Source organism: Polistes dominula, unplaced genomic scaffold (genome assembly GCF_049000335.1).
Source record: "Polistes dominula isolate Pdom_NZ unplaced genomic scaffold, Pdom_raw_medaka contig_37, whole genome shotgun sequence".
Classification (NCBI taxonomy): domain Eukaryota; kingdom Metazoa; phylum Arthropoda; class Insecta; order Hymenoptera; family Vespidae; genus Polistes; species Polistes dominula.
In genome coordinates this window covers 5,303,004-5,329,797 of record NW_028301169.1, presented here as the reverse complement: position 1 = coordinate 5,329,797, position 26,794 = coordinate 5,303,004, and the positions used below count along the sequence as shown (strand labels likewise).

Below are 26,794 nucleotides of genomic sequence, written 5' to 3'. Positions count from 1 at the left end.
CGCCTGTGTCTATCAAAAATCTTATTCCGGATATTCTGTCTGAAATTATGAGGCGGCTTTGTCTCTGTGCACCATCTCCAATCGCCTCAATATTAGATGGTGTATCTAGTTTCCCTGTTTTCGCTGATCTGGGCCGGTCCAGTTACAAGGTTTACGACATCTCCATGACTTTTCGCCAAATTTTGCATGGAAATAGCATGGTCTATTCCTATTACGACTCCTAGATCTTGATCTATTCCTGGAATGATAAACTGGTCGATCATATTGTCTGCCATGATATTTACCTCTTACTAAGGTTTCCAGGTGGGCCATTTTTTCTGTGAGCTGTGCCATTTCGTCATGTAGTTTTCTATCTTGTGTTTCGTCTCCCGAGCTTTTGTCAACTATGGTTGCTACCTCATAATGCCCTGTTCTTTCTATTGTTTTATCGGCTAGGGTTGCTAGACGTTCGAGACCAACGTCTTCTACGACTGCTAGTACTTCCTGTATTCTCGTTGGCAATCTCTGTAACCATAGGGTTTGTAGGACTTGGGTACTTACATTGTCTCCTGCTAATAATTTCATTTCTCTTAGCAGAACTGAAGGTTTTTTGTTCTGTAGCTCCAAGCCTGTAAGGAGTTGTCGAAATTTTGATTCTTCCGACGCTGTTAAGCGTGTGATCAATGCCTCCTTTATTTCAGTATATGAATCGTTAGACGTGGTGGCAATTATGTCCGCCACAATTTTCAAGGTCGCAACATCCAAATGTCGGACAACTGCTGCGCTTTTTACGGCATCAGAGCGTACATTATAAGCTGCGAATTCACGCTCTAGCATCATGAACCATAGCGTTGGTTCGTCTCTCATGAAAGGAGCTAATTTAACGCTACGAAATTCGCTTGCCTGTATCTCGGGTCCTTTGTTCTCTGTTCGACTATCTGCGCCATTTTTTGCTGTACCGGTCTTTGTTCCCTGAATTTCCATTTTTTTTCCTTTTTTTATATTCCCGGGTTTCGGCACCAATTATTTATGTGGGGAACAAGGTTAACGGAAAAGGTTGATCTGGAGATTTACGCGATAGTCGTCAATTAAAGTAACAAAAATATATAAATTTATTAACAAGATACAACTAAACTCTTGGACGCCATATATAGGACTAACTTACATTTCGACCGTTACGTTCAACTTGGGTTTAGTTAGTCTAGTACCCGCATAGGGAGGAAGGGCGCCAGTGTGCCGCGTCGATACACTAGGCACGTATCGCCACAATCCTAGTCACACTAACGCGCTCTAGTGGCAAAAATCTGTCCCGTCATTTTCGTACATTTCTAAAGCATTGCGTGCGCCCTCCTGTTATCTAGCTCCGTGCTTTTCATATTGGGACCTCTGGCAGAGGCGTGGTTTACTCTAGCGGCAAAAACATGAATGAGAATCTGCAGGTTACTCAGAGAACAACGTAAAAATATTTTTATAAATTTATCATTTTTTGGTAATTAAATGAAATAAAATGAAACTTACATTGCAAGAAATTTGTAAGTTTTCTTACACAAAACCAAGCAATAAAAATTTTGTTGGTGGTGAAAGTGTATTAAATGCTGCACAAGTGATTAAGTGTGGGCAAGTACCAAGTCGTGATTGTAATATTATAAGTATTTTAGCTTTTTGTTTACAAACTTCACATATTAAAGGAAATCCACATGAAATAACTGGTGGAATATTAAAAAATGGGCGAATAATTGGAATGAGTTGTTCATACAAGGCTGGTTTAAGTGGTATTTGTAAATATGTTGTTGCAGTATTGCAATATCATTAACTGCCACTAATTTAATTAATCTTGTACGTATTCTTTCTTCTCGAGAATCTATTTGATCTACTGGACAAGTACATTCTTTGGATGATCCTAAAGGAAGATTTTGACTAGGAATACTTGTTTTTTTTAAATAAGTTCGAGTTGAATCAATAGCTATAACAATACACAAAAACAATATCCTACTAGAGATCAAATAGATTCTCGATAAGAAAGAATACGTAGAAGATCAATTGAATTAGTGACAGTTAATGATATTGCAATACTGCAACAACATATTTATAAATACTACTTAAACCAGCCTTACATGAACAACTCATTCTAATTACTCGACCACTTTTTAATATTTCATCAGTTATTTCATGTGGATTATCTTTAATATGTGAAGTTTGTAAACAAAAAGCAATAATACTTATAATATTACAATCACGACTTGGTACTTGCCCACACTTAATCACTTGTGCAGCATTTAATACACTTTCACCACCAACAAAATTTTTATTGCTTGGTTTTGTGTAAGAAAACTTACAAATTTCTTGCAATGTAAGTTTCATTTTATTTCATTTAATTACCAAAAAATGATAAATTTATAAAAATATTTTTACGTTGTTCTCTGAGTAACCTGCAGATTCTCGTTCATGTTTTTGCCGCTAGAGTAAGCCACGCCCTGCCAGAGGTCCCAATTGTCAAGTATTTATAATTAATACAAATATATTTACTGTTTTGTTATAAACAAATTTTATGTTCATAAATGTTTTATAAATAAATATTTTCACAGATTATTTAATTATTTACTATTGGAGTTGTTATTCATCACTAGTATCGTTAAACTAAAAAATTGTTGCAAAGAATTTCTTTTTTTGGTTATGGAGTTCCCAGCAAGAAAAAGTAAAAGTAAAGTGTATTGCTGTGTATTTGGTTGTAAAAGCCTAGCTTGTCGTGATGAAAAAATTAGGTTTTTTCAAATTCCACCTCCTAATAAACATTTTATTTATCGAATAAACAAATTTGGTGATAAAGAAATGATTGATAGACATATAGCTTGGGCACGAGCACTAAAATTTAGAAAAAGTATAACTCCCAATATGAGAGTCTGTTCACTCCATTTTATTAAAGATGATTTTTTACCTTCACGTAAGTATTTTCAATAATTATTTTTTCTGGTTATTATAAATTGTTAAATCAATAAATTTACGCATGCTTATATTGTTTTTGTGTATTGTTATAGCTATTGATTCAACTCGAACTTATTTAAAAAAAACAAGTGTTCCTAGTCAAAATCTTCCTTTAGGATCATCCAAAGAATGTGCTTGTCCTGTAGATCAAATAGATTCTCGAGAAGAAAGAATACGTAGAAGATCAATTAAAAAAGAATTAGTGACAGTTAATGATATTGAAAAATTGAATCTGAATGAAAAAAAAGGGAAGAAAAGGAAGAGAGATCAAGAGGAAGAAGAAAAACAAGGTGATAAACATGAGAAAGGAGAAAAAGACGATGAAAACGAAAAAGAAATTGATAATAACTTAAATTGTAATGAAACTGAGACAATATCAATTTCTACTAAGAAAAATGCATTTTTCTTAAAAGAATGTAAAAATATAGGCATACAAGTTCAAAGTGATTTAATGATCCTAAAATTCTCCTCTTTAATTACATCAAAAGAAGAATTAAGTACACTAACTGGTATTCCTACTTTTGAAGTATTAAATTTACTTGAAGAATTAGTCGTAACCGTACGACCAAAACACAAAACATCTTCAAGATTTGACTTGCGAGAAATGATTTTGATGACTTGTATGAAGCTAAAGCAGAATTTATCTTACACTGTATTAGCAATTTTATTTAAATGCTCTAAAGATACCTGTAAAGATATTATTTTTGATATGATAAATAATTTAAATCTGTGTTTGAAACCTGTTATCTATTGGCCAACAAAGTATAATATTTTAAAAAATATGCCGGGATGTTTTAGAGGCTTCGAAAATGTTCGCGTCGTTATTGACTTTACTGAGATTCGCATCCAGAGACCTTCAAAATTATGTTGCCAATTACAAACTTACTCATATTATGAAAGTACGTACACTGTAAAGTTTATGACTGGCATGACACCAGCTGGATTAATTTCTTTTGTAAGCAAACCTTACGGTGGACGCGTTTCTAATAATATGATTTTCGAGCAAAGTAACTTGTTAAAAAAAATGGATAAAAAAGATGCATTATTGGCAGACAAGGGATTCACTGTTGATAATCTTTGTAAACAACATGACGTGACTTTTGTATCACCATTATTTATTGGAGATAAAACTCAGTTCTCTAAGACTGAAACATTATTAAATCACAATATTGCTAGAGCTCGCGTTCCTATTGAACGCAGTAATCAGCGATTGAAGTGTTTTAATATCTTAAGCAACACAATGCCAATGTGTCTTCTCAGTAAAGTTGAAGAAATTTTTAATGTTACCTGCGGTCTAGTAAATTTGAGTGCACCAATACTAGAAAATGATAAGTTTTTTTCTTAAACTACGAGGAATTCATTTATAATAAGTACTTTATTTTATATTATTTATTACATCTCAGAACGTCAACAAACTTTAATTTATGAACTTTTTAACTTTTATAAATTACATAATAGATAAAACATTTAAGAAAAGTAAAAATTTGTCAATCTTGTTTTTGTTTATCACCGTGTTTACATATTACATGAACCATTTTATTAAAATAAATTTTTTTTAAGGAATATAATAAATTTTCAGCGTACTTTATATCGAAGCTGATAGGTATTATAAGCAATTTATTGTCGAATGGAATATAAATTAAAAAATCAGTTGTGTGGGCAGATTTAATAAAGCCATACCTATTTGTATTTGAGCATAGTAGAGGTGTTGTTTTTTCAAAGTTAATTGGTTGTTTACAGTCACGAGATACTGTAAAGATGGAATAACTTCTTCTAAGGTTTTTTTTACCATTGTAAGGACATTTTATTTCAATCATTTTTATAGGTTTAAGATCATCAAACACAATGCCATCAGGTGAACTACCGAGCCAAGAATTATTATGTGCTACAACGAGACCACATTCAACAACTTTACAATTAATATATTTTTCATATAATTCACGAGTTATGAGTTTATTAATTAAGCCATATTTAGTATAACAGTTAGATATTGCGGTTGGATAAAAATATTGTAATGATTTCTGCTCCCAATCGGACTTTTTATTATTTCTATAAGTAAATAGCTTGTAAGTTGGATCACTGCCTGTGATCCTAAATTGTCTTTCTTTCTTCCACACAGAATAAAATTCAGCAGTTTCTTTGCAAATCATTTGAACATTTCCATTTAATTGGTCGAGTATTTTTTTGCAACAATCTTGAAGAGGATTAACAGTAATTTTTGCTAGTTCATCGAGAAAAGTTGAAGATTTCTAATTAGTAAAAATAGCTTGAATTTCTTCTAAGCAAATTAAAGAGTTACTATTATTGTTTGAAATTTGGATAGCTTCATGTCTTCCAATTCTGAAAATAAAAAATACAGAGAAGAATATAATAGAATGAAAACACTAAATCATTGAAATTTCAAAATAATTTATTAGTAATAGTTTCTTATTAAATTTGACAAAAAATCGTACTTAGAAGGTAAAAATTAATTGACGTAATAGTTTATTATCAACGTCGTAAAATCATGCCGATTAAGATGGGCTGGTCACGTGGCGTGCATGGGAGAGGATCGAATGGCGCACAAAATATTGGTCGGTATACCAAACGGAAAAAGACCACTAGGTAGACCGAGACGTAGATGGGAGGATAATATTAGAAGGGACCTAAAATAAATAGGATACGAAGACCGTGAATGGAAGAATAATAGTTTAATATGTTTTGTATAAAAAAAATGATTGTTTTGTATAATAACTTATCAAATTAAAAAAAAAAATGTATAAATAAAACAATAGCAATTCGAAGATTAAAATATGTAAATAATAGAAATTGATAATGTAGATTATTCCAAAAATTGATTTTTCATTGTTATTAATTAATTTATTAATAACCAATATAAAATATATACCATTATTTAAACATTTTCTCAATTCATTAATTTGCTTGTTCGTCAAATTTTAAATAAATAATTTAATAAGCAATAATTACATAAATCTGTTTATAATTTCAGGTATGTACAAATGATTGTACAGCCGGCGACCTAAAAGACATTTAAAATCTAAGCACGAGCCTAGTGCAGTGCTGTCAGATCGTGGGTAAATCTTACCCTCTCCCTGTGCCACTGGGATTGCACACAATGAAAGTTTTCCATGTCCGTGTGTTTGGGATTTCGAGGAAAGCCGAGTGTAACCGAAGTTGGCGGGCACGCCGGAGTGGCACACTATGAAAGCGACTCGTGTCGTCCGAACACATGGACACGAGTCGCTTTCATAATGTGCCACTTCGTGGCCAACCGCCAACTTCGGTTACACTCGGCTTTCCTCGAAATCCCAAACACACGGACATGGAAAACTTTCATTGTGTGCAATCCCAGTGGCACAGGGAGAGGGTAAGATTTACCCACGATCTGACAGCACTGGTTTAGTGTTAACAAAAAAATAAAAAAAACAATTGAGATCATATCTTGAAGCGACGAAAGCGGTATTGAATCAATTCGTCACAAGAAGATGCGCGATTTGGATTACGAATAGCAGTGAATTATTTAATGTACATTTTGAAAACTTCTCCATGTATAAAATGAAAAATTAAATGTTTTTAAAATTTTTCCAGGTCTAATTTACTTATTTAATTTGTTTGAAAACATTTTCTGATTTATTTCGTAAATAATTGATGTATTTTCTAAGTGCGACTTTTTTTATGCGGTCCCTATCCACTGCACATAAACAGATTTTACTGATTTGTATATTGCAATATTTGCTATTATTACGTAATAAATTCATTTATAAAGGAAAAGAGCGACCAATAAATTTTCTTACCAAGAAAGATAAAGGTTCAAACTTGATGATATTAATTTTTTAAATGTATAAATTATTTCAATATACAATGTAAAAGAATTTAAAAAAAAAACCTTTTATCTTGTAATTAAAAATGTATGCTTCATTGATGAAGACAACATATTGATGTATTAATTGAAACATTTGTTTTTTACTACTAATGAAATAATGACAAAGTTCAGTCTTTGGTTTATAATAGCTGACACCACATATACACATATCTATTCTGTACAATTTGAAATTAAATGAAAATAAATTTTTTGTACTATAGAAGATTCAAAATGCGCTTTTAAATACACTTTTAATTAATTGTTAACAGTAAAAATATTGATAGTATACAAAGAAAAAAGTTGAAAACCAAAAACTTATTATATTTTTATATAAGCTTTTATGGTTAATAATGATCTTTGATAAATTAAGGTTATTATCAACATATTCAGCACAAAAAAATTGAAACTGCACAGATAGTATGCACACTATGTGCTTTATTATTTTACAAGTATAAAGTCTAGTATAAAGAAAATATGGCGAAATAAGTGTGACAATTTGTGTATACACAGAATCCTATAATTTTGAAATATAGTGTTCTTATATAATTATAAACTGTAATAAACTCTTTATTTTACAGTTTTATGAAGGGTTGTCTCTTGCCCGCTTTGCCTTCACCTCTTTATTTAATGATTATAATAAATGCAAGGCTACTTTAATATGTATAAATAAAAATAACTGGTTTGATTAATGAGCTAATTTTGTTGTTCACTAAATGTAACCTAAAGGATAAAAATACATGATTACTATTTATTTTCTTTTTTTTTTTTGGTCAGTAGCAGATTAAATCTTTACTAAAATTTTATAATCACGCATGCGTTGTTCATTCATCCTTCTTTTTTCTTTCTTTTCCTTTTTGTCGTTATTGTTGTTATGAAACCTTACACATACTCATTATTATAATTTGTGCTCTTATCCTTACATTTTCACTTGCACGCAATATATTGTGAAAATGAAATATTAACATAATGTCTCTACGTACACGCGTATCGTATAGAATCTATATGAAACAATATTGTCATGCGAAATGACAATGAATATCTCTTAACAAGAAATTATTAATACAGGGAATTTCAATGGTATTTTAATTCTGTGCCCTGCTCTCTCGTTTCTATTTTACTAATAAAACATTATTTATCTCTATTTTATATATGTATAAATTTCTTTGGTCTTATTTTTCTCGTTCAATACTCTCTAAATTTGCATATAAACATATCTTCCTCTAACTGTCATGGATTGTTACAATCACTGATTCGAATAGGACTGCTTTATGGTGATTCTGATAATTGACGTGTAATATATGCGAGGCGTATTAGGAATTGGAATCCAAAATAAAATTTCTATAGATTTATAAAAAATTATTAATAACTCGATTTCTCTCTTTCTTCGTCGTTACGAAAGAAAATATGAGTCTACGAGTATTTTGATACATTATCTATTCAACAACTGATAATTAGTCTAATATTTTTATATAAATAAAATAGAGTATAATCTTTTTATATTTGTATTAGTATTGATTTTTTAAAAGTTTGATCCTTCTTATTGGCATTATTGGCACATTTATGTTCAGTATACATCAGTTGTTAATTTAATATATATTATCGTGTGCAATTTTTTTTTGTATAATTATAAATGATATTAAACGTATTTTATTTTTGTTAAATTTTTATCAAAGTTTGAATACGGTAATAAATGTAATCCAAATTAGGTGTTGAAACAACCTCATGACCATTATATGTTTTTGATCATTTTAAACATTATTTAATGTTTCTTATTTTTAATTTAACTGTGTACCTGTATCCATTTATGTGTTTTGTTTAACACATTATTTATACGTATTATATATATTCTTCATAAATAATAATTTGCTTAAAGAATATATGTGTATATATACACATTACTTACGTACGTATATACGAAAGTACAGAAAGCTCTTATAATGTCTACTTTTTTACTTACAAATGAATAGGAGACTAGTTAAAACTTTGACTTTTGTTTTGCCAATTTTATAAAGACATCGTTTGAGTCAAAGCATTAACTTGCTTTAAAAATAATATTTTCTTAGTTATGATTTCTCATATCAAAGTACAAAACATTTACAATCGGGAGCAAAATAAACTAACAAAAATATTCTAGCGCGTCATAAAATTTCTTTTGCCTATACAACTACAATCTTATGATTGTTACCATTTGGCAAGAGAACATAATAGACACGCTTCCCCTTATCTCATTGAAATTCTGGTATATTATTATGATATTGACTATTATTAAATGAACCATTAGTCTGTTCACTTCTTTCAACAACGTTTTGTATTTCCACTGTAGGCCCATTACTTGACTGGCCATTATTGTCATTAATATTTTCTGACGCAGCAACATTATTCCCCACAACATTAATGCTGTTGACAGTATTATTAGATTGTTGCGATTGTTGTTGCTGGTGCCTATTTAAAGTATTCTGTGCAGAATTATTATTATTCTTTCTATGTCTATATTTGTGTGCAGTAAGGTACTGCTTAACAGAAAATGCTTTGTGACACATGTCACATTTGTATGGCAAAGGATCTTGACAACTACCATCTGTGATATTTGGTGCGTGCATTGTTAAATGCATCGCATAGTAATGTTTCACCATGAAAGATTTTCCACAAGTTTCACAAATATAAGGGCCTGCTACACCATGTGTTTTACGATGTTTGTGAAGATTGTCTTTGCGTGAAAAGCTTTTGCCGCACAATTCACATTCATGCATTTTTTCACCTGTATGTGATACAGAATGTCTAACTAAATGTTCCTTACGACTAAAAGCTTTAGCACATGTTGTGCATACATATGGACGTTCGCCAGTATGTAGTTTTCGATGTTGAAATAAGTGTTCTTTTCTTTTGAAAGGCTTCGCACAAATATCACAATTAAAAGAGTTTCCATTAACTTGTAAAGTTTCTTCTTTCACTATTGAATCTGATCCTTCGCTCATCATCGTACAAGTATGACTATTCAATAAATTTACGGATGCAAAATTTTTACCACAATTACGGCATAAACTACTCCTAGTAGATTGTGATATAGCTTGAGGATTAACAGTAATTAAAGGTGTCTGTTCAGTGCCTGATCTGATTCTAAGAAATTCTGATATTTGTCCAATGGAAGTGCGAGACATAACATCTTCATTTTTAGTAAAGTCTTTAAAATCTTTTCCTTCATCTTGAACTGATTGATTGGGTAAAGATGTTTCTTTAAATCCTAAACTTAAAAATACCTCTGGAGCAGCTTGTACTGTCGTATAATTTTGACAAGGAGATGCGTTATCTTCTTTTTGGATATCTGTAACTTTTTGTATTATTTGTTGATTCTGTTCCACCTCTGTATCTGGTTTAAGTAGAATATTATTATTTTGTTGAACTTGAGGCGAAGGCTCTTGTTTCACGATAAATTCTTGTGATGTAGCTATTTGCACTTGTTGTTTATCTATTTGTTGAAGTCTATGGTGTCTCTGCAAATGGTGTATCTGCTGAGTTATCTGTGACTGTCCTTGTTGTTGATGATTAAGTTGAGTCTGATTTTGTTGTGTTATTTGAGTAGATTGAGTTAATTGTTGTGAAATTTGTCTTTGAGATTGTCCTTGTTGTACTACTTGATTATGATTTTGTATTTGGTTTGTAGTTTGGATTTGAGGAGATTGAGTTGCCTGTTCACTTATTTCATTTTGTGTTTCATTAGATCTTTGAGGCGATACACGTTGAGATGTTTGTTGTTGACAACTGTAATGAGCTTCTGCTGTAGCTTCTACAACTGCAGTTGACATATCACCATTTGATTGCATCTAAGTAAAATTAGAAGAAATTATTTTTAGAAATTCTAAAATACATTAATTAATCTAGTAATAATAATATATAGGTATATATAATTATATTAGAAATATTTACGATACACAAAACATACATAAGCAAGAAATTTAATTAAATGTATTTAACTATTACATTAGAAACAAACCTGCATGGCACATTTATATTGTTGTACCCTAGCTTGGACACCGCTGATGATTTGTATATTTGATGCATTAATATTGCTAACGACAACGGGTTGTTGATGTTGTCCATGTTGTTCGTCAGTTAGCACTTGATTTCCTGTATTTGCTAATATTTTCTCCTCGGACTTTAAACCTTCAGCGTCAGGAGTGGAAGATCTTTCCTTCTGAATATTTTTTACATACACTTTACCTTCTTTTAAAAAATCCTCAGAATAGCGGAGCGAAGTAAAATATGACTCCAGCATACCCTCTGCACTAACAACTGTTTCTCGGAACTCAATGAAATTTTCCAACTTCCTGACACACTCGTGGCAGACGATTTTAGGTAACGAATCCTCTTCTAAAACCTTGAAGTTCACACGAATACGGAATTGTCTTAATATATTGAAAAACCTTATATGCTTCTCTATGCGTAAATTCATTAAGTTGAATTTACAGAGAGAATTTTCATTTGAATTTAGGCATACTTAAGAATTTCTTATAAACTTCTTTATTGTATTTATTTATTTATATATGTATATATATATGTATATGTACGTATATGTATATTCATATTTTATTTATTATTATTTTTTTTTTCTATTAGTGGACGGAATGTTACAGTAATTTATAATTTCTATCATTGCTTGCTGTAGTCTAAAAACAGAGCAACTTTGATACCGCGAAGAACAAGTCCATTTCATGTCAAAAGCATGTTTCCTCACCTGAATGGGTAAACATGTTTGAATTTTTGTTTGAAGTTGTCGCCTTCGACCTTCATCGCGAAATATGTTCATTTTATTGCCTTCGCTGCTGGTACACAACCTGCACAGCTCGTAGTAATTAACTTTCCGATATCCAGACATTGCTTTCCCGCGGGAAACGAGTTATCGCAATTATTAGAAAATTGCGAAAAGTTTTAATCGCGACTAAACGCGTTCGAAACATCAATCACCGTTTTCCTTCGGCACTTTCAGTATCGTAAATTATCATAGAGAAAATAAAACTACTTCGTATCGTTGGTTGTATCAGTAGCCATTTGTAGATTGCGCTCTCTTAACAGTTATTCATTAACCCGCCAAAAATTCAAACACTTCAATCTCTGCTTCAATTGTTATTCATCTACTATCTCTAATTGTAAATTTTATATTAATAATACCATAATTTTACTTACAATTATAAATTATTATTATTAATATAGTGACTATTTTCTATTATTCATATTGTTACTGAATATTATTTATTTAGGATTATTATATTTTATTGTATATTATGTATATTTTAAATAATAAATGTTAAAATATAAATATATATTTTTATTTATTTCTACACACATTAATTAATTTAGAAATTATGATTAATAATATGGAAATTATTTTTTATCGATTATGTTGCTACTATATATTGTTTATTTAGAAAAACTATCTATTATATAAATAAAACATTATCAAAATATATATAAATTATATTATTATTCATTTCAATAAACATGAATTAACTTATTCAAATTCATGATATAATTATGTAGAATTTATTTATATATTTTTATAAAATTTTATTATTAATTAGGTTTATTACTTTTATTACATATAAATGGTATAATCAAAGTTTATTTAACATATGTAAAAAAAGCAATTGTTTATGCCCAATTAATATTTTAAATTTACATTAAAAGTAATGTAATAGAATAGGCTAATATACATACGTACTTGTGTGCGTATGTATAGAAAGAATAGTATATGAATATCGTTTCATACAGCAAATCTAATTGAGGTTAGGAGGTTAAGTTTCAATTCATGTAAATAAAGCGTGAGACATGGCAGGAAAGATTCTTCGTTCACTTTCCACTGATTTATTAAATATTAATGGTCAACAAATTCGATATGGTCATTTTTTACGTGGAAAAGCTCCAACAATTGCTCGTTCATTAGAACAACGACTGGAATGTAAATATTTCTTTGAATATATTTCATTACTTTGTTATATTCATTTTGACACGTTTGTTTTTAATATAATATCATTTCAATATAATTTGTTCTTTACGTATAATATTTATAATAATATATTCCATTACTTAGTTATATTTATTTAAATATACTATTTGTTTTCAGTGGCAAAGAAAAGAGAAGAGTATTTAAATAATCAAGTTAATATTGGTTTACCGTTTACTACAATACCTAAGAAAGCATTGATAAAAGAATGGAATGCGGAAATAAGAGCTAATAAGAAGGATTCTGAATTAGAGAAAAGTTCACGTAAATTGGCAAGTAAGTCTGTGAAATATCATTTTAATCATTCAATGTAATTTTCAATTTATACTTTATCAATTCTTTAAGTAAATATCAGTCAAATTTTATAATCTTTCTTTCTACAGTAAATATTGATTTACAAAAAGCAAGAGAGGTTTGGTGGGAAACAAATGGGCCAGAACATACTTATAGAATTGCAGAACATTATGGAATCTATCAACATTTGTATAAAGATGCATTTTTTTACCCGGTTATTCAATTACAAGTAAATTATGATTTTGGAATAGAGGATGTACTTGCTAGGGTTTATACTGGAAATGTAATTAAACCAAGTGAAGCTAAAAATCAACCTACTGTTAATTATAATGCTAACTCAGATACGTTATGGACTTTATTAATGACTACACCAGATGGAAACTTTACGGATCCTTCTAACGAATATTGCCATTGGTTTATGTAAGTTTCTATAATTTATATACTTTTTATATTACAATCGAGAAAATAAATTTTTTAAATATTTAATTATAGTGGAAATATACCTGGAAATGACATTGCGAAAGGAGAACAACTAGTCAATTATTTAAGACCAATACCATCGCGTGGTATTGGATACTGCAGATATATATTTGTATTATATAAACAGGAAAAACGCATCGATTACACAAAATATAAAAAGGAACAGCCTTGGTAAAGAAATATACTTTTTAATATACTAAGTTTGACATTTATTTATAAATATATTCAATAAATTTATTTTTTATGATACATTTCAGTTTAAATTTATTAGAACGTAATTGGAATACATTAGAATTTTATAAAGAACATCAAGATTATTTAACACCAGCAGGATTAGCATTTTTCCAATCAGACTGGGATCAATCTCTTACTGATTTTTATCATTATAATTTAAGTATGTGTTAATATTAATTATTTATATAGATTATATTTATATAAATTGATTGAAATAAAAATTTTACTATATATATTTTTAGAAATGCAAGAACCAGTGTTTGAGTACGATTTTCCAGAACCATATGTAAAGCCGCAGGAATGGTTTCCTTTAAAACGAGCTTTTAATTTATATTTAGATAGATACAGGGATCAAAAGGAAATAAATAAGGAATTTTTATTAAAGAAATTGAAAAAGGTTCATCCATTCAGAAAACCAGAACCACCATTGAAATATCCAAATGCTCATGCATTGCATAAATCTATACCTTCTTGGTTGAAAGTGGAAATGAAAAAAGAAAGACTAGGCTGGGGACGTATTAATAATATACAGTAGTATGTAATTAATATACTTTTTCTGTATAATATATAACATATAATAATAATAATAATAATAATAATAATAATAATGTTAAAAAAATATGTGCATAGAAAAATTTTACTATATTTACCTAAACTAGCATAAATATTTGCCATGTGTGTGTGATATATATTAAAAATTTTCTAAAAGGGTTAAATAATAAATAAATCTTCATATTAATATAAATTATTCAGGTTTCAAATTAGCTTCTACCATTTTTCTACTTCGAGTTTTGACATCAGCTCGAGTTAATATATTTGGATCTATGAATTCATGTTCAACGATCAAAGCTGAAATAATTATGGCATTTAGTATATATTTAATATTTAATTTTTAATTTATATGATATTGATTATGATTCTTACAATTTTTAAAAGTTGAAATTAAACTTTTAAATTTGTAATTTTTCGTGAGAAATTCCTAATTAATTATTTTAATGTAAATTACTCTTACATTTTAATATTTAGGAATACCTTATATACATATATGATTAAAATAAATTTCTACCTGGCTCTAATATGTCCTTTCCAAATTTGAGATTAGAGGAATAATCAGCGACATAACTTTGATATAAGTTTCTTGCTTTCTCATCTTTTTCTTTGTCTAATTCGAAATTGCTCATTCCGAAAAGAGAACCCATTTTTCGACTAATTTGTGCTAATAATACTAAGCCTGAAAAATGTATATATTAATACATAAAAATTGTATATATTAATATATATTATATTACAATATTCTATATATATTATTTTATATAATAATAAATAAAAAATGATTTTATTTAACTACGAGAAATTCAAATATAAATTAATAACCATCTGGTTCAATTTTATCTAATATAGGCTCATCCTCATCTAATTCATCTATACTCTTCGTCTTTTTCAACTGTCTTCTCTCAACTTTACCACGTTTGATGCAGACAAGCATAAGTAACATATTTTGTAATGCCGCTCTTATCTTCATTGATAATTCACCATGAGATCTTCTTAGTTCTTTGTAATCAACAATACGTTTCTTTTGAGCTTCAATCTCTTCCAACAAAGCTTTTTTATCTATCCTATATCTGACAATAAGATAAGAAAAATCTATATATGTTTGATTTATTCTCAATTACGAAATTAAATTTTTATTTATTTATAATTGCGTAAACATTAATTAAGTCTACATACTGTCCTGTTGTTGTTAGCATCGTGTGTTGAAGCCTTTCAAGAAGGGTAATAGCTTCTTCTTTTTTAATTACAAGATTATTGCGTTCTTTGATATTATAATTAAATTGATTAATCAAACGTGTTTTCTGTTTCATTTGTTCTTCGAGTCTGTGCATTGTTGTAATTATTATTTTCAAATTAATGTGATAACATTATCATCATTATCATCGTCGTATTATTGTTAGATATATTCATTAGTTTTTACACGTACCTTGGAAATAATTCGTTATGGCTTCTAACTAAAACGGTATCTTTTAATATTTCACAAATTTCTTCCAAACGTTTAACTTGTTTTTCTAAATGATCGGATTTCTCCTTAAAGCTGGCATTTTCCGTAATAAGAGCTGCGTCGCTCTGTGAATGCGGTATGTATACTTATACTTCTCTAAGAATCTAATTAATCACTTTAAATGAAAAAAAGTGGAAGATATAACATCCTAATGTGATCCCTCTTTTCAAGTTATTAAAATTTGATGTTTCAGGACTGCATTTATATTTTAGGCATAACATCATTATGAGGTGTCAAAAAACAAGCCTATTTCAGTTAATCAAATTTATACAAATGTTATTTATTTAATTTTTATTAAATAAAAATATACCCCTACATTATGAGTGTGTGTATATATTTAAAAATAAAATAAAAATAAATTAGTTCAGAAATAAATGAAAAAAAGGAAATAATTTAATAACAAAATTTTATCTTTGGATTTGTGATTTTAGCGAATATATAATACTAACTATAAGTTGTTTCTTTTTAAATTGTTATTATTAAGTAGTAACTTTTTAAAATATGACTTCATAAGGAATAAAATTTCAGCTAAATCTTATGGTAAATGCGGTCCTGTGTGTGAAATATAATTAAAAAAATATAATAGTTACTTACCTCGATTCTAACTAACGATTTTGCATATTCCCATAGATCGGTAACACGTTCGCGCGCAGTAATTAAAGTACGTTCTCTTTCTTTCATATGTTTTAAAACATCTCGAGTTATTATTTTATATTTTTCTTTTAAATCATCAACATTTTCTGCTCCCAATTGTCCCATTACTGTTGCTTTTACTATCACCTTACATTGATCCTTTTGATCATCTTTCAAAGCATTAAGAAGTGCATCGAAATACATTGTATCCTACACATTAAAACAAAAACATAAAAGAACAATAAAAAAATTTCTAATAAGTAAAATAAGAATTGTAAAAAACCCCATAAAAACACGTACTTTTTTTAAAATGTTAATCATTTTTATATAAGTTGTTCGTATAGCTTTAGCACCATTTTGTTTAGCTGTTGAGCGTTGCAAATAAGCAGATAAACGTTGATTCAAACGATCTGTTTGAACATCTTGATCCTCTCCTTCCATTAATACACATTTTTCAACCTTATTTTTTGATAATAATAAAATAAAATAGATAAAATTAGTAATACAATAGTTTAAATATTTTACTCTTTCTAATAAACGCGATGTACTTGTAAATTGAAATATTGTTTAGCTAATTTTTCTTTCTCATAACGTATCTTGTCCAATTGTCGATGGTATAATTCACTGTTTTGATAAATTCTATTGTGAATTTCCTAAAACATTGAAAGTTTTAAGTACTTTCTGAATGCTTTTTGAAAAGTTAGTTTATGTTCCTGAACAGTGATTGTGAATTTATAAAGTTTAAGTGAGCTATGAATTTTTAAAACGTTTTAATCAAAGTTTAGTAAATTGTATATCAAACAAAATTGAGATTTTAAATTTGTTCAAAATATCGTCTCAAAGAAAAAAACCATCTCGAAATTATCTTCTAGAATTTATCTATATTTCATTTTTGATAGAATCTTAAAATGTGGCTTGAAAATATAGATAAAATTCTTTTTTTAAACAATCCTGATTTATTAAAAACTATTGTTTTAAAGCAGCAGCGAATTTCTTATTAGTTTTCAATAAAATAATATTATTTATAATTTCGATTTTGTTATTCTTACTACTACGGATTATTTAAGAAATTTTTTAAATATAGAAAATATGTTATTTTCTCGGTATTTAAATTATTTTATTGAAATATTTGAACCCTGATTGTGATAAATGTAAAATTTTTAAATTTTCTTTTAAGTAACTATAAAAAACATTCGCCATCACTATTCTAAGAAGTATAGCACGTTTTATGTATATAAAATATCGAGAAATTAAATTACGTCTGGAGTGAGTTGACCAAAAGCTAAATGAAAGTTATCATATTGTTGTAATATCGCTAAAAGCTGAGTTTTACTTCCAGTTATAACGTCACGAATAATACCGCGATACTCTCGAACATCTGTTCGTATAGATTTCAAATTTTTCGATACTCTTTGCTTCAATTTGATTAATTCCAATGAACGAATCTTTTTATCTCGATCTGTGATAAAATATAATTTAAAGTATAGCAATCATTTTTTATATTTCTTTAAGAAGGTTGAAAATATTTCAATAGCAAAAAAATAAAAATAAAATAACAAAACAATTTTTTCGTAGAATTTTTATTTAATTAAATTCACTTAAAAAATTGTAATTAACCATATAACTTAAGAACTCCACGATATTGATTTATTTTGTCTCTCTTGGTCCATCGTTCGTCTGACATTTTGTGAATTTTGACATATTTTGTAGTTAACATTTTAATACAATTTTTATAATACTACAAATATTTCTTTTTTCTTGATGCGTATATATATATATATATATGCTGTTGGTTTATCGATTTTATGTGGAAAACACAGTAAAAATTCAATCCGCTAGTTGATTCTGTTAAATAAAGCAACACACCATGACTATGAATTTGGTTATTTCGATTTCCATAATCGATAATGTCAATATTTAAGTAAATAGAGTAAAGAATATAGTTATATACGAAGTCCACTCCTTTGAAAATATTTTTATTGGGTGGCAGGATTATTTCAGTATTACTCTACGTATATATATATATAATTATCAAAATCATGTAGTGTTTGCATTTTTTGCTAAATCTTTTAATATTTGCGCCATGGCTGCAGGATTATCTTTTGGTACCTAAAATTTATTATTTATTGATTTTTTATTCAATGTGTGAGCCGATAATTATAAAATTCATTTAATATAAGTTATTTGAGTAAGAAACATATTTAGTCCCAAAAATATTTTGTTCAAAAATAAATATATAAATAAATGTAAGATATTTTTCGTTAAGGTTTTAAAAATAGTAAAATATATTTCTATAGGGTTTCCTACGAAGTGTTCGCATTTAATTTAATATTTATAAGATACAAAATGCTTCCGTAAAAATATTTTTAATTTTTCTATAATTGCTTTATCATAAAAAAGAATTTTATAATTTAATTTTTTTTAAATAATTGAAACTCTGAGAGATATTAGAATATCGATTTCTTTTTAAACAAAAAAATATATGACTTATAATTAAATCAGTTTTATAATCATCGAATCATACGTTTAAAACAAATTATTATAAGATATATATGTAATACCATGTGTCCTGCTCTGTTGACCCAATATAATCCAAAATTACCGTATCTTTTAGAGTAACCTTCGATAATGCGATCAGAAACCAATGATAATCTTTTAGCATTACGCCAATTGTTAGAATTTCTCCAATTCATGTTATCAACCCAGAGTACTGTGCCTAAAAATTTTAAATCTTATTTGAATATTTGATTAAAAAAGAAAAAATAGAAAAGATGTAGTATAAATAAAAAAGTTATGCCTGGTGTATCAACGATGAGGTCCATGTGTCCAGTGTATACAAATACATTGATGTTAGTTTCATTCAGTAAGAGTTCCACTATAAAATACGATAACATTATGTATATACACATAATACTGAAGTAACATTTTTATCTAACTCGATGGAGATAATATAAATAATATGTACTTAAGCTTTCCGTGATATTTAATTTACTCTCGTGTGGTTAAATGAACATTTTATCTAAACCATTTGAAAGTATATCCTTGTGAAACAGTATACTTGGAGTTAACAAAAGATAATAATTATTATTATTATCCAACACATAACAGGAGGCAAAATTATTGAAGATATATAATCTCTCTCTCTCTCTCTCTCTCTCTCAAAATAATCTCATTGTGATTGTTGATCTCATTGTGATGTGTAATATACATGTATTACAATTGTGTTAAAAGAATTACCTTTATTCACAATCGGTTTCATGAAATCCTCCATCAACATAGTGAACACCATATTGGATTGTCTACCATGAAAAGTTTCAAGACCAAGTGCAGTTTTTACCGGTCCGTTCATTAAATCCTCTAAACTTCTACCATCTCGTTGAATCAAATTGTGATATTTAGCATCTGTGGTATAATCAGATTATTATTATTAATATTATTATTATTATTATTATTATTATTATTATTATATTTAAGTATCTTTCATATTTCATCAGTTGGAATAGCTTAAATAGACGGACTATTGTCAGATCTATTCATAAGTTACTATTGTACGAATATTCTTGATTTAAAGATTTCAATACCACATATATCTATCTCTCATGCTTTTGAAATTATTACCTTTTGAATTTGAATATGTATGTTATTTTGCAAACCGAGTTGAATTAGATACTTCGTGAACAAGTTATTATTATTATCATTATCTAATTGTGCTGTTTGTATTGTAGCACGTTAACGAAGCTGACATTTAATAATAATTTACTAATATTATCAAAGTTCTGAATGTTTTCTATTTTTTGAAAAATCGTCGTATTTATAGAATTGATAAAATAAAATCACCTCCTACGGTATAAATTGATGATAATCCAAGAGATCGAGAACGTTCGTAGGCAGGAGACAGTTTTGTTAGAATGTTATAAAAATCGATATTATCCGTAGCTTTGACAATGACATTTTCTGTGTAACTCCATAAAGTAGTGGCCATTGACCATCGACCACTATTAACTGCATCTTTAGTTGCGTTGGCTGATATTTCAATTTTTCTATAACCGTTAGAATCGATCATACCCTAAAGAAATGAAATATGAAATTTATTTTAACTTGGCAGTTATGATGATCGATCGTTTATAATCATGAGACAATTTATCCAATAGTATTACCGTGCTAAGTAAAAAAGGTGCCCAAGTCATAACAGAATCGATTGGAGATATCCAAGCATCACCGAGACCAACCCCTTTTAAATTACTTTTAATAGTACCTTTTTGCTGTTCCTATAAATTTAATATATTATATAATATTATATTATTTTTGTATTGTAAATATTTGTTAGCAAATGCAATTTTTCTACGAAACATAAATATATACTAAAATATCTAAATATATATATATTAATTTATGTATAATATATATAATTTTTTCTATGACAAAAAAATTTGAAAATAAAAACGGGATCAGACCTTATACCAAACTAGAGCAAATTCAGCCCCCATCTTTCCACCATACGATTCAGTTAGGATATAAGTAGGTACATTAGAAAATTCAGGTAATTTCTTTAGAAAACCTTTCATGCATTCAACGAGATCAATAGCAATTTGTTCGTTCGTTCGAGCATATGCTCCTGAGTTTTCAACATAGCTAAATCCAGTACCAACTGGATTATCGATGAACAAAACATTGTAATCTTTAATCTGTTAGAAAAGACACATTTTCAAATATTCAATGTATTTTTATAATACTTATTCTTATTTGGAAATATTCGAAAGGAAAAGAAACAAATTCCAACCCATGTATAATTTCTTGGTTTCAAATTTGTATCGAGAGGACCAAGTTCTTCAAAGTTTCCATAAGAAGTGGAAGATCCACCAGGACCACCTTGCAACCAAATCATTAAAGGTTTTTCGTAATACGATTGAACGTTGGCCGTGGTGTAATAAAGCCACCAGAACATATGGGAATGTTGTCTAACTGTTACATATCCCCAATCTTGTTCACCCGGACCGAAACCTACTTTTCCTAATATCAAAATTATTCAATTTAGTATTTTTTATTCTGTTTTTTTTTTAATTTTATTTTTTTATATATTGTAATAAAAATAAATATTTTTGTACTATATTAATCTCACCGATACTTTCGGAAAAAAAGCACGATAAAACGATAACAACTAACGTCACACGTTGCATCTTCACAAATTAGGATTTACGGGAACACTGATTGCACAGATTTTAACGATTGTATTTAATATACTGTCTTATCGATACAATAAGACAGATTAGATACGATTCTATACGTGACTTTTATGACAAAGTATATATGTATCTTTTAGAAGATTTTATAAGTAATTGGATATCATGATTTTCGTAATATGAAAAGAAAATATATAGATATATAGGTATGTAGGCGTATATACAATACTACGTATGATAATTTAGAGTATTCTAAATGTAACAGTATTCCATTTTCTAATATATAGATTGGATCTTATAAATTGGAACAAAATTAAATATCTCTATTGTATAAAATCTTATTAAAAAATTTCAAAAGAAAAAGTTGCACTATAGCAAGGAAAATTTAATGGTTGAAATAATTTTTTCTTAAGATCATTATTTTAATTAATAAGATTTGAAGGTTAATTTTCTTGTTTCTTTTTTAAATAGAACTATATATTTTTTGAGAGATATTCTTGTAGAGCATAAAAATATCTGCATGATCATATCATTCCAATCATTTTTTTTTCGAGATATTTAAATCCAAAGATAAGATTTTTTAAAGCTCAGATTCTGGTACAGAACTTTCATGGCATATTGTGATGCCTATTTTTTCGGAAGTAGAGGCATAGTCGATGTTTTAAGATCATCTTTATTTAAAAAAAATGGATAATCTGTTCTTTTCATCGCTTTGTGATAGCCGATGTTAAGACGGTTTCAGCAGTCTGTTAGTGAAGATTATTCAATGTCAAATGTGGTAGTAAAATAAACGTTCTTATATTACAGATGTTCGAAATTATGACCAATTGTATTAATGCAAAGCTGTAATCTTCATATTAATGACAGCCATTCACGTCTTATCATTTTTGATATGTCCTGTCATCACAGCAGTATATATATATATATATATTATAATAAATCTGAAATAATACATTTATATTAAATTAAGACTATTCTTTTTCAAAAATTTTGAAGCCATGTCAAAAAATAAAAATTGATATGATCGACAAAACATATCGTTTCTATATTAGCCCACCAACGTATATATTATATTGTGATCAAATTAAAAAATTATATATATTACATTTTAAAGATATATTAAATTTATATTTTTTAATGTTATCTTCATCGAATATCATAATATCAAATGATTTGTAAAATTCAAATTTCTGTTCTCTTTTTAAATAATCAACAAACTTTTCCTATGCATATATATATGCATTTATTATGTGTGTTAACTTAATCGGTGTTCCAGATTCAGTTTCAATTCACGATTCGAAATGTTGCCAATATACCATTATAGTGGAAAAAAACAATAGGTATTGTATACAAGGTGTTTCTGCTTTTGAAATCTCTCTTATTCTCTCTCTCTCTTTTTCTTTAGCAGAAGATTTCAATGCCTTGTATTTCAATGAAGACACCAATATAGATAATTATATTTTCATCTACCTCGTTGTAAATACTTCATTCATCTTCGTCATTTTTATTATTGTAAAAAGTTAATAATCCGTTAATGGAACGTTAAAAATGTTTACTACTTTCTTGGAACAAAATTCTATTAAAATATTCAATTGTTTGTTATATTCTAACATTTTATTACGATAAACTGTCATTCAATCTCGGATCTTATCAATTTTTAACTTGTAATTTTTTTCATTTTTCTATACATACATTTAAGTATTTATGCATAAAAAATATCAAAATAATAATAAAGCTTTGAATACCATCTCATTTCTTTATTATTGCTTTATTACAATAATCCCATGTAGGGGATTAGTGCTATATACTTTTTGTTGGTTCTTGATGCTAATATGTCTAACAATCAGTTCGTGACACATTTGATTAAATAATAATACTTTATCTGGGATAATTAGATATATTTTTTGCTTTTTTTTCTTCTTTTCTTGTTTTTCCTTTCCTTTTGTTATTAACAGAGATTATATATCATTTCATTAATAACAATACACAACGAATAAAGTTGCATTGTATTCATACGTATAGATATTATTATATTTATTTTTTTCTATTTATCAATCATTGTTATTATCAATCAAGAAATGGCAGTAGTATTTTACATCATGCATTTTATCGAGCAGACACTATGGCAAAAATCATCAAACTTTATGAGAATCATTTGGAAATTTCTTTTTTTATTATCAGAAAAAAGGGAATAACAAGGATATAGATTCGCTTTGGTGACTTTTATTCGACGATTGTGAGTGTATATATATATATATATATATATATATATATATATATATATATATATACGTGTAAGTTTACATGAACTGTCGAATAGAAAACGCATTTTTAAAGATGTTGTATCATTGATGTTTTCAGATTCGAACATTAAACGGACTCTGAGGGATCGTGTATCTTTTTTTAATATTTATTACGTTTAATTACAAGTCCGTAAATAATACGTAGAATTATATTATTTTCCATAAGTTGATTCAATTTGAAGTTCAACCAAGAGTATACAATTAACATTAATAAAATATTTAGTAATCGTGTTTACCTTGTAATATATAATTATTATTATTTTTTTCATGGAATCACTTAGAATTATTAGTTTAGATTACAAAAATACGTAAAGGCACTTGATAAGAATTTTTTAGTTTTTTTTTCTTTAGATTTTAATTTTTCTTTTGGTTTATTTTATACAGGGTTGTAGTCGAAAGGTTCTTAAATGGACCAAAAGTACTTAGGTGATTTCAAAAATTGAATACTTTTATTTCAAGACCTTTTATGCCAATTTTTTTTCAGATTGCACAATTACAAATTTAGTTTATACAATTGCAGGCCTAATTGAATTTCTAAGATATCTCGAGTAATTAATTTGCATAATCATATATGAAATTTTGATCTACTCAGAAACTGTTTTAAAGTCTACCACCCTGTAGAATTGTTGAAAAATTTGTTGGAAATACGTTCTTAAATAAAAGAATTCACTTATTTTTTATTTATCGATAATAGGTTCTTCTTCTTTTCCTCTTTTTTTCCTTTTTTTTCTAATCATATAAAACACACGACGAATATAATCGATCGATCGATTGATCGATCATTTGTCCTTATATGATCGAATCCGACATAAATAGATGAAAGGTTTTTTTTTCTTTTTACGATAATTTTATGCTATCAGACAGATTTTAAGAGAACAGATACACTTTTATTCTTATTTTTTTTTTCATTTTCTTTTCCCATTTTTTTTAGCACCAATCACAATATACTTATACTTATGACTAGATAAACACATTTGACAAATGAATTGCGACAAGATTATTATTATTATTAATTTTCTTTTTACTTATTTTATTATTTTTGATTTTTCTATGCTGTTTTGTGTTTTATTTTTTATAATAAAAAATATCGCCTTATAATATAAAAACCTAAATAAATTGCATATATCATATATAGGTATATATTTATTTATATTTATATATACATATATATTATATAAGAGTAAATTTTTTCTTCTAATCCGAGAAGTATTAAATTTTTAAGTACGAATCGCATTTATTTCACATTTTTTTGCTTTTTTAAGAGAGAACACGAAAAAACAGCAACACGATACTTTGAAAAACTTTGAAATATTTTGTATGTAATAGTACATTCGTATTTTGTAATAATAAAATTAAATATATAATATATAAATGTATATGTATATATATATAAATAATGTATATATACATTATTATATACCTACACATATCTATATATAAATATATATGGTAAGACTTTTTGTTAAACGATTATAAAGGAAGCGGACCCTTCAAACACGTAAAAGGGAGATTAATAAAGACTATATAAATATATATGTACTATATATTTATGTCTTAGAAAAGAAAGAAAAAAGAAAAAAATTCATTCGATATCATATTGTACAGATTACAGAAATTTATAAATTTAAGTGGCTTGCTAATTTGATGCCCTGGTCCAATCTTTCACTTTTCTATATACGTCCGTTCTTATATCGATTTGATCTATATTTATTTATTTATTTATTAATTTTTTCTTTGGTCGACACCGAATCGTTAGTTTTCTCGTTGAAAATCAAAATCTTCGAAAGAGAAAAACTACGTTTCGTATATTATGTATATAATATAATATAATACAGCTTATATCCTAAAAAAATCTTACAATTATATAAATATATATATATATATTTATAATAATAACCACGGAACACAGTGATTAACGAGAAGATTATTTTAATATTTAACGTCACAGAATATGTTCGCTAAGCGTCGATTTAAATCAAACGAAATTAATCTCTCTCGTGGGAGGTGAGAGTCAACGATTGACACACTCGATTGAAAAAAAGAAAGAAAGAAAACTCATTTGAAACGAACAGATTGGCACTTGGATTATAATATAAAAATGCATCTTTCGTTTGGCTGTTATCAGCGACATATATTCTTATTTATTTATATATTTATATATATATATATATATATATATATTTTGTTTCTTCCTTTCCTTTATATATCTATTTTTTTTATTTTTATTATTCGCACTATCCCAAATTAATGTTCCTTTGTAACACTTGTAAATTATTATGTAACGTTTAATATATATATATATGTATCCACCAAGAAGATAAAGAGGCACCCTCTCTTCTACTTCCAATTCCCATAAAAATGTTTGTCCTTTTTATTTCCTTTTATTTTTTTTTGATTAGTTTATAACACATGAAGATCCTCGCAGTTTTTAAATTTGCTATCATCTCTTCTAAAGAGCGAATTTAACATTTGTTTAGCTTTCATGCTAGCTCGCACCACAACTCCAGATTTATTATACCAATGACCACTTCCCTCGCTCGCAGTATTACCACCACTTTGATTTTCCAATTGGCCTTGATCAATTTTTAGCCGTATTTGTTTCAATATACCGACCAATAATTCGTCGACGTTGTGTTTTATACCAACCGATACCTCGATGAACTTTGCACGATACTTACAAGCCTTATCCTTGCCGTCTGGTAAAAAGAAAACAAATTCAAAATTGAGAAACATTAAGAAGATTATATTTATTTATTTATATTGGATGGTTCAACAATTTTTAGGTGAGTCATA

The 26,794-nt window shown here is 27.8% G+C and overlaps 6 protein-coding genes and 1 long non-coding RNA gene across 16 annotated transcripts in view; 2 read left to right on the top strand and 5 right to left on the bottom strand.

Moving 5' to 3' along the window:
- The first annotated feature begins 1,510 nt into the window (after positions 1-1,510).
- LOC107072892 (uncharacterized) lies at positions 1,511-4,660 on the top strand. Of its 5 annotated transcripts, none has more exons than XM_089179204.1 (4): positions 1,511-2,476; positions 2,565-2,680; positions 2,820-2,920; positions 3,078-4,660. In XM_089179204.1, exons 3-4 carry the CDS (start codon positions 2,872-2,874, stop codon positions 4,304-4,306), a joined length of 1,278 nt encoding a protein of 425 aa, XP_089035330.1. In that variant the 5' UTR covers positions 1,511-2,476; positions 2,565-2,680; positions 2,820-2,871; the 3' UTR covers positions 4,307-4,660. The 5 variants fall into 5 exon arrangements, with proteins under 5 accessions (XP_089035330.1, XP_089035328.1, XP_089035329.1 ...); XM_089179202.1 differs by having other exon boundaries at positions 1,514-2,476; positions 3,015-4,660; XM_089179203.1 differs by lacking the exon at positions 2,565-2,680 and having other exon boundaries at positions 1,514-2,476; positions 3,015-4,660.
- Positions 4,661-4,966: 306 nt separating this feature from the next.
- Positions 4,967-6,749, bottom strand: LOC149030459 (uncharacterized). 3 transcript variants are annotated; one of them, XR_016178821.1, is made up of 2 exons: positions 5,849-6,749; positions 4,967-5,606 (listed from the first exon to the last, which is right to left on the bottom strand). It is a non-coding gene; the product is annotated as an uncharacterized LOC149030459 (long non-coding RNA). The 3 variants fall into 3 exon arrangements; XR_016178822.1 differs by having other exon boundaries at positions 5,929-6,749; XR_016178823.1 differs by having other exon boundaries at positions 6,047-6,749.
- A 489-nt stretch (positions 6,750-7,238) lies between these two features.
- Positions 7,239-11,950, bottom strand: LOC107072891 (uncharacterized). Its single transcript, XM_015333199.2, has 3 exons — positions 11,556-11,950; positions 10,815-11,198; positions 7,239-10,644 (listed from the first exon to the last, which is right to left on the bottom strand). The coding sequence occupies exons 1-3, from the start codon at positions 11,694-11,696 to the stop codon at positions 9,049-9,051; spliced, it is 2,121 nt and encodes a 706-aa protein (XP_015188685.2). The 5' UTR covers positions 11,697-11,950; the 3' UTR covers positions 7,239-9,048.
- A 488-nt stretch (positions 11,951-12,438) lies between these two features.
- On the top strand, positions 12,439-14,450 carry mRpL38 (mitochondrial ribosomal protein L38). Its single transcript, XM_015333204.2, has 6 exons — positions 12,439-12,776; positions 12,942-13,097; positions 13,205-13,535; positions 13,608-13,766; positions 13,853-13,989; positions 14,072-14,450. The coding sequence occupies exons 1-6, from the start codon at positions 12,647-12,649 to the stop codon at positions 14,362-14,364; spliced, it is 1,206 nt and encodes a 401-aa protein (XP_015188690.1). The 5' UTR covers positions 12,439-12,646; the 3' UTR covers positions 14,365-14,450.
- On the bottom strand, positions 14,362-17,999 carry LOC107072894 (uncharacterized; the record flags this gene model as incomplete). Its single annotated transcript, XM_015333203.2, has 9 exons — positions 14,362-14,678; positions 14,896-15,060; positions 15,204-15,451; positions 15,558-15,704; positions 15,808-15,950; positions 16,480-16,728; positions 16,819-16,977; positions 17,067-17,171; positions 17,778-17,999. Coding segments are annotated over 9 exons (1,542 nt in total), but the record flags the coding sequence as incomplete, so codon positions are not given.
- An 83-nt stretch (positions 18,000-18,082) lies between these two features.
- LOC107072881 (retinoid-inducible serine carboxypeptidase) lies at positions 18,083-23,289 on the bottom strand. The gene is made up of 9 exons (XM_089179209.1): positions 21,638-23,289; positions 21,299-21,528; positions 20,973-21,203; positions 20,676-20,786; positions 20,356-20,584; positions 19,756-19,920; positions 19,316-19,393; positions 19,080-19,234; positions 18,083-18,627 (listed from the first exon to the last, which is right to left on the bottom strand). Exons 1-9 carry the CDS (start codon positions 21,693-21,695, stop codon positions 18,556-18,558), a joined length of 1,329 nt encoding a protein of 442 aa, XP_089035335.1. The 5' UTR covers positions 21,696-23,289; the 3' UTR covers positions 18,083-18,555.
- A 139-nt stretch (positions 23,290-23,428) lies between these two features.
- The window catches only part of Rgk3 (Rad, Gem/Kir family member 3), a 42,000-nt gene continuing 38,634 nt past the window's right edge, over positions 23,429-26,794 (bottom strand). For all 4 annotated transcript variants that reach the window (XM_015333197.2, XM_089179210.1, XM_089179211.1 and 1 more), the window contains one exon: positions 23,429-26,697. In XM_015333197.2, the coding sequence (XP_015188683.1) occupies positions 26,402-26,697 (296 nt within the window). In that variant the 3' untranslated portion in view covers positions 23,429-26,401. The remainder of the gene's footprint in view (positions 26,698-26,794) is intronic.